This window comes from Octopus sinensis, linkage group LG2, assembly GCF_006345805.1.
Source record: "Octopus sinensis linkage group LG2, ASM634580v1, whole genome shotgun sequence".
Lineage (NCBI taxonomy): Eukaryota > Metazoa > Mollusca > Cephalopoda > Octopoda > Octopodidae > Octopus > Octopus sinensis.
In genome coordinates, this window is record NC_042998.1 from 86,659,833 (window position 1) to 86,668,640 (window position 8,808).

An 8,808-nucleotide genomic window follows, 5' to 3' on the forward strand; every position below is an offset into this window, starting at 1 on the left:
GATTCAGTGTGCTAAATTGAAATCTTTTTCCCTTTTAGCTTGAAATTATTATATTCCCTAACTATTAATAATATTAATATATATATAATGGCATTTTTATATAAGCTTAAAGCTTATGGTGATCACCATGCAGTAACTAAGGAAAATAGTCTAATAAAGGGACATATTAGCCCTCAACAGAAAAATGAAGGCTTTCTTATCTATGTGAGATTCAAAGCCACATTCCTTTGTTAATGCGACTGTGTTACCTTTACATCAATGAATCACCCTCCTTTTTCCTTTCAAATTTAAGAACTATAATAGTTCATGTTTGTGTTTGTTTTTTTTTTTAATGTAAAAAAACTTTCTATATGCTTTTGGTGTGACTGTTTTTTTTTATTTGGTGCTATTTTAAAAATCCTGTAAATACTAATAATGGTATTTTTATATAAACTTAAAGCTTATGGTGATCACCATGCAATGACTTAGCCACATTAACAAAGGGATGTGGGTTCGATTTCATGTGAATAGGAAAGCCTTCTTTTTTCTGTTGAGTGCTTATATGCCCCTTTATTAGACTATTTTCCTTAGTCATTGGATGGTGATCGCCATAAGCTTTAAACTTATATAAAAATGCCCTTATTATTATTTACAGGATTGTAAAAATGGTGCCATATAAAAAAAAAAAAACATTCACACTGAAAGCATATTTATATATATTGTATTATATAAGACGAAAAATCAAAACCAAGACTGAACGAGTATCTCAGGTAATTTAGAATTTAAATTATGGTAATTTGAAGTCTTGCAGCCATTTATGAGATAACCCTAGTGGTTGGCATGTCCATGCACAGGGTATTCTGTCATCAGAGACAAGGTATGAATACTTAGACGAGGAAAATTTACAGATTACATGAAATGAAATTAATAGGATTAAAACAGAAAAACAGAGGAGTGAAAATAGAAGAATAAACAGTAAAAGTAGTTAGAAAAATATAGGCAAGAGAATTATTCTTCTAACTACTTTTAATCTGTATATTTCTATTTTATTCTTTATAAATTGTGATTTACATTCCTTGCAATCTGCAAATTTTTCCCATCTAAATATTCATACCATGTCTCTGATGATGGAATAGCCATCCATATTTAAGTTCATGCAATTGAAACAACCACATTATTTATGGATGACCCAATATATACATACATACATACATACATACATACATACATACATACATACATACATACATACATACATACATACATACATATATATATATATATATATATATATATATATATATATATATATATATATATATATATATATATATTGTTGTATTTAGGAATGGTCATTTTGCCAGTTTAGCCAATAAAAACACACGCACTATATATTTAGTGTTACTTTGCTTCAGCGTTATTTATTTTTTACATTAATCTTAATCTTATTTCAGCCAGAATTCTTTCGTCACGCTCCTGTGACCTCATCAGTGGTCCTTTGCTTTCTTCTTTTTTATTTGTTTGTCTCTCCTTACTAACGGTCAGCCATTTTGTATTTTGTATTCCTATTGTATGTGTCTTCATTTGCGCATACGTATACCTCTATGTGTGTCTATGTTTAGTTAGTGTGTGTGTATGGTGGGGGGGTGAAGTGCCTGTAATATTTGTATCTCCTGTTTATATACGTTTATGTAATTTGTTTTTTGTTTTTGTTTATTTTTATTTTGTTCATGTGTTTACACCTACTTATTATTATTATTATTATTATTATTATTATTATATTTTATTATTATTATTATTATTATCATTAATGATGAGGAGGATTGATCTTATAGATTGTGTGTATATTTATTATATATATTTGTAATGGACTATTAAGTCCAATAATTGTTGCTTTTGATGGAAAAAGAAGAACAATGTTTTAGAGAAGTAGAAAATCGACGGGCATTTTCTGCCTTCTCTCGTCAATATTATCCTTGTTTCATCATTCACCTCATCAATGTATATGTCCAGCCCGCAAGCTACTCTTTGTAATGCCTTTATGGCAAATCTTAATGAAATAAGTAGCTTGCTTACCAACCACATGGTTCTGGGTTCAGTCTCACTGCATGGCACCTTGGGCAAGTGTCTTCTACTACAGCCTCGGGCCGACCAAAGCCTTGTGAGTGAATTTGGTAGACGGCAACTGAAAGAAGCCAGTCATATATATATGTATATGTGTATATACATATATGTGTGTGTTTGTTGTCTGTGTTTGCCCCCACCCCCCAACATCGCTTGACAACCGATGCTGGTGTGTTTACGTCCCTGTAGTCTACCAGTTCAGCAAAAGAGACTGATAGAATAAGTACTAGGCTTACAAAGAATAAGTCCTGCTCGACTAAAGGCAGTGCTCCAGCATGGCCACAGTCAAATGACTGAAACAAATAAAAGAGTAAAAGAGTAACTGCTTTGTCTATGTATAATAGATCATGAGTTCCTCTAGCCTTCAATCTTTCTGTTTCTCTGGTAGCAAATTTTGTCTGACAAGGTGCTTATAAATGCTTTCCGAGAGCTTTCCTCTTAAAAGCTGCCATATCATGGTAAGCAAATGATTGGTCTATTACTACTAGCTTACATTGCCCTTGCTTTTGTCTTTCATAAGGAGAATTGTTCTTCTAGTCATTCAATCTGATATTACTCCTTCATACAGGCAATCTTGAAGTTATTCCCTCAGAGTCCCATGTAAGCAACCAAATTTCTATAACCAGTAGCCTTGGACTAAATTCGGTCCCAGGCCCTTCCAATTCAGCATTTTCCCTAATGCTTTACTTATTAATTCTCTGGTTAGTTTTATCTCTGGCTGATTCTCACTAATGACTTCTTCCTTTACTTTCTTTAACCATGCTTCATTTCCATTATGATTGATTGGCTTATCTCAAATATTACTTCAGAATTTCCTGCTTCTGCATCCGGTTTCTCAGTACTTTCTTCTCTGCTATTTATTTGCTGATAAAATTTCCTCTGGTCTGTCTCAAACAATTTTTTTCTGTTAATACTGATCTATTCTTTTATACAATCTGGAAAACATCCTTGCTACACTGTTTCAACTCTGTTGCATCTCTTCCATGTTAATCCATTTCTTGATGGCATTTCCATGAGGAAATAGACATAAAACCTAGTTTAGTGCAGCTCAAAAAGAAAAAAGTGATATTAAGGACAACTAGGATACTTAGGAAGGTTCTTGGAATCTAAGGTTTCTTGTTGTAGCCTGTTAGACATTTTTCATTTCCACTGGTTTAATCTGTTGCTCATATGTAAAATAATTATAATAATCATAAACAACAACAATAATAATAAGAGGATCACTGCAAAAAGTCTGAAGATCAGAAGATTTGTGAACAGAAATAAGCACTTCAAGAAGAACAGATTATTCAAAAATAACCCAAAGCAATTCTTCCGAACGGTAGGAGACAATGGGAAAAATGTTGCTCCTCATGCAAATCAAGCCAAAGAGTTCTGGAGTAGATTATGGGGAAACAATGTAGTGCATAGAAGGGATGTAATGCGGATAGGAACTATCACAACAAAATTACAAGGAGGAAAGAAACAAAGGAATATTATCATAAGCACGGGTGAAAGAACAAGTGGGTAAAGTGCCTAACTGGAAAGACCCTGGACCAGATGGGATTCATGGCTTTTGGCTGAAGAGATGCCACACAGTACAAGAGATGTCACACAGCCCAATTGAATGAGTGTGTCCAGAAAGATACACTCCCCACGTGGATGGAGACTGGGCGAACAACATTTATAATGAAAAATAGAAGAAAGGGGAATAGGGTGGGGAATCTACTGTCCTATAGCATGCCTAAGCATAATCTGGAAGATACTCACTGGAATATGTGCAGCAAAGACATATACTTTCCTGGCACAGGAAGAAATACTACCAAGGGCAAAAAAAGGATGTAGGAAGAGTTCTCAGGGTACCAAGGATCACCTGGTCATCAATAAAACAGTTTAAAGTCATTCTAAAAAAAATCATACAAACATGTCTATGGCTTGAATTGACTTTAAGAAGGCATAAGATATGATGACTCATTCTTGGATGTTTGTGTGTCTGTGTTTGCCGCCCCGCCCCCCAACATTGCTTGACAACCGATGCTGGTCTGTTTATGTCCCCGTAACTTAGCAGTTTGATAAAAGAGACCGATAGAATAAGTACTGGGGTCAATTTACTTGACTAAAGGCGGTGCTCCAACATGGCCACAGTCAAGTGACTGAAATAAGTAAAAGAGTAAAAGAGTACCTGCAGATGTTTGGTATTGGTGACATCACAAACTTTCTGATGCATAGCATGGATGAATGGAAAGCCAAATTGTATTCAAACAATGTTTTCCTTGGAGAAGTTGATATTAAAAGGGGTATCTTCCAAGGTGACTCGTTTTCACTTTTGCTATTTGCAATAGCACTAATATCCATAACGATGACACACAGGAAAGTTGAGATGGGTTACTGATGTGAGAAGAAAGGCCCATCATTGAACCATCTTCTATATTTGTGTTGTGCCAATTTTGAGAATTCACAAACCATACCATTTCACCCCTCTCACCACACTTTCTGCATTTGTTGTTCTCAGTTGTGTTGCCAATTCTGCACATTGCATAGTTTATCTTTAATGCTTGTTCTTGGGCATCTCTCTCTATCTTCAGGTCACTCTTCTGCATCCATAACCATCAGTCTTCAATATCTGTCTTGGCGTTTGTATCTCTTGCAAACTGACCATATATTTTTTCTCTTCCATGCTGTTTCTTTTTTTTTGTGTTCTTTTCCTCTTTAAATTTTTCTTTCTTTACACAATTATCTGTTTTAATGATGCTGGCTTTCTTCACATATTTCAACAATAGTTCCACAGTATTTTTTACATACCACCCTAAAATGTATTTTATTCTATCTGGTTTATTTTGAGCCCAACACCAATCTCGTTCTTTGGAAATATTCCATCTTCAGTTACTCTTTCATTTCCTTCTCCATTATCTCATTGAACTCTGGTATGCCAAGGTATCTGTAGCCTTCATTTTCAATTCGTTTAATCTGGTCTCCATTAGGTAATTCTATCCCTGCTAGGGACTGTACCTTGCCACTTTTCAAGTACATTGTACCATACTTCTTGAGCCCAAACTCCATTCTAAGGTACATCATATCATATTTCTGGTGTCCGTGCTCATAACTCTAAGAAAAATTCATTTTATAGTTTCAGTTTCTTGATGTTTTCTAATAAAGTTAAAAGTGAGTGATGGAAAAGTGAGTTGGTAAAGAAAGGGCTGATCAGTTGAGCAGGCTTGATCTTCTGTTGGATTTATAAAGGTCAAGAAGGTAGAAAGGTATTTTAAGGAAGGTAAAATCAGTTCTGTTTTCTTTGTGGTATGTTATTTGTATGTGTGACTGTGTTCCATCTCTTGTGGAACTTTGCCACCATCCCTATCCTGCCTACTTTTTCTCTCTCTCTCTCTCTCTCTCATTCTCCTCTCTCTCTCTCTTTCTCTCCAGCTGGTAATTAACAAGTTGACAGAGACGGGCATCAAAGCTGTTCCTAACCCTCCTTACAGTCTAGACCTTTCTTCCTGTGAGTTTTGGTTGTTCCCCAAGTTGAAGGAGAACATCAGGGACGACAGTCGTTTGAAAGATGAAGGGTGCTTTGGCAAGGGGAAGGAATATTTCCTGTCATGGAGCTCAGATGTTTTGAGGAAGTCTAGAAATAGTATTTTCTAGAAAATATTGCTCAAAGGCAACAGAGTTAATAACATTTTGATGGATATTTCTAATAAAGAATAACAGGAAAGAACTTATTTCAATTTGACTAAATACTGTAATATATATAATGTCGCTGCAGAATTTCTTGACATTTTGAAATATTACAAAAAAAAAGAATGAAATAAAATTCAAATGAAAAATACATGTCTCTTTTTTTTTAATCTTGTTTCAGTAACAAAATATTGAGCAAGATGCTTTCCATCATTTTCATTGGTTTGTTGTTGATGCTTGGCACAGTTGAAGGTACAGTAATGAAGATTTTAACTTAAATAATAATCAATCAATTTTTCTAATACTGATTTACTCTACATTAGTAGAAACGTACTACCAGGTGACTATGGTTTAAGGCAGGTTCTAATATATAAAACAGTTGCCAAAGATAGCCTTATGAAGGTAGTATATTTGTTTAAGTATTTTGTTATTATAATTCTGTTGAAATACACTATTTTTACTTCAGTTAATTTTGAAAATAATGGAAAATATAGTAAAGTAACTTTGTTGTTATTAAGCTGGCATCTGATACATAAATTAACATGAAATTTTGATGGAAAGTTTGAAACTAGATCACTTTAAAACAGGAGGTTTATATTATTAGAAGCAGGGGTGATCATAGGCAGGTTAGTATGAGAAGGATTTAATAACAAGACAGAATAAAGAAGCTCAAGCCTTTATAGTTGGTAGGACCTGATAGAAATTACTTCTAAATCCCAATTAAATCACTCTCTACAACTCAAAAGGGATTATATACAATAGCCACAATAAATAAATAAGGTTATATTTACTGGAAAAAACCCCCAAAAAACCCAAACTACTGAACAAATCGAAAGAGGTAAAAATGGTATTTGTAACCCTAATGGTTAATTTTGTTGTTGAGCACTAACTGAATATTAATTGCTACACAAAAATGATACTGACTTACAACTATCAAAAAATGCATATTTTTTATCGTTCTAAACATACATATTAACATCACACACACAGACTGCTTAGTGTTCTTAATAAAACTTATAAAAAAATTGACAAAACATTGTAGGATTCTATACTATTAGTTGAGTCAAGTTTATTAATCATTTTAGAGTTGACTGGAAAGCCAAGTTTCACCTTAGTGGTTGAGTAAGCTGCTAAGGTGCAAAGTGTCTCAAAGTTCTGTCTCATCATTCTTAAAAGATCGCATGTTAGATGACTAACACTGATGTTTATATGCATACGGTTCTATCATTCCCATCCAACCACAACTGCCTTTTAGTTTCTAAGGTGTGTTCATCAACCACTTTTGGATTATTGTATAAAGGTAGTGTCATTGTTGATGAACTAAATTCTGTGCTGCATTGGTCATAGAAAATTTAACACAAAATTGGAGATAGGTGGTCATTTAAGGGCTGATGGCTGCTGACACAGGCAAATGGTTGCAATCAGATACTGGTTATACTTGATGTATGTATGTATGTATGTATGTATGTATGTATGTATGTATGTATGTATGTATGTATGTATGTATGTATGATGTATGTGTGTGTGTGTGTGTGTGTGTTTGTGTATATATATATATATATATATATATACACAGCTCTCTTCATCCATACACATCACATGACCAGACCAGCACAGTCTTCGCTCTTGCACTCTACATCTGACACGTTTTATACCCAATTTTTAGCATGTGTATATGTATGTATATATTCACAAGCTTGGTGCAGCCATCTGGTTCGCCACACCTCAGTCAAATCGTCCAACTCATGCTAGCATGGAAAACAGACGTTAAACGACAACAATGATGATGATGATGTGTGTGTGTGTATATATATATATGTGTGTGCATGTGTGTGTGTGTGTGTACTGCTAATTTCTTAACAATCTCTATCATCTTTTTTTATCTCTCCCTCTTCCTTCTCTCATTTTAATACTTTGATACAATGTTTTGTTGTCATTAAATATCATTACATAATTTTCCCTACTCTGATTTTCCTTTTCTCTGGCAATCACACACACACACACACATATATATACATATAGTATATATATATATGTATATATATATATATATATATATATATATATATATATATATATATATATATATATATATATATATATATATATATATATGTTTATAGCTGTGGATATCTGTCTGCACATATTCAAAACCAGTATAACACAGTAAAAAGTTTACTTTGTTATGATAAAATTTTAGCTAAGTATATACTTCTGCCAATGCATCCACTAATTATCTATTCTGATCTATAACTCAACAGTAGCCCTCTGTTATGAATTCCAAAAAAATAGACTGAAATGGTTCTGTAAGTTAAATTCTATTCAGTAAAAGTCAAACCAGCAAGTGACCATTCACGTAACCATTTGAACTTTCAATATTGCAGTAAACCTTCCTTTACATACATACCATTGGAGGCCAAGTATAATCTTAAGTCTTCATGCTCAGAATAAAAACAAGCTTCTTACAGCTAGAGAACTAATTGACTGATCCTTTAAGAAATGGAGTAGACTAAAGAAAGCAAATCAGCAATAACAATTAACTGTTATAGATTAAATGTAAACCCCATATTTGATTCCATGATTGCCTTTTTGTTTTGCTTTATCCCCTCCTGTATTAAGTATGAAACTTGAAGTAAAGCAGCATAAAAACAACAGCATATTGAATGATTTGTTGTTAAAAAAGCACATATTGACCTCATAAGAAGGTCACTACTAAAATCTTTTTTCTTGTAATGTGCTTCAAATCTAGTGGCATCCATCTGTAGTTAGAAATCATAGGTGTAAAGAGTACAGCCAGCTAAATGAGCCATCTACATCTGAAATTTGTGCCATCTTATTTCTACTCTATGGGAATTATATCTTGTAATTCTAGTTAAAATAATAATGTATATACAAGAAATTAAAATATTGATTACCGTTTGTAAAAATTGTTCACATTGAGAAACAGAAATTGGAATTTTGAGATTTAAATAAAAAAGCAAAAAGTGAAAATCAAAATTTGAATTGAAAATAGATCCAAATCTGAACATCATTATTTGAATTTTTATT

At 33.2% G+C, this 8,808-nt stretch overlaps 1 protein-coding gene across 2 annotated transcripts in view; it reads left to right on the plus strand.

Moving 5' to 3' along the window:
* The window catches only part of LOC115225143 (protocadherin gamma-A1-like), a 98,259-nt gene that overhangs the window by 1,208 nt on the left and 88,243 nt on the right, over positions 1-8,808 (plus strand). Inside the window, exons 1-2 of one of the 2 annotated variants that reach the window (XM_036515026.1) lie at positions 634-749; positions 5,942-6,012. In XM_036515026.1, coding sequence (XP_036370919.1) covers positions 5,961-6,012 — 52 coding nt within the window. In that variant the 5' untranslated portion in view covers positions 634-749; positions 5,942-5,960. Of the gene's footprint in view, positions 1-633; positions 750-5,941; positions 6,013-8,808 lie in introns of those variants that run through there. The other variant, XM_036515021.1, reaches the window with a different exon arrangement.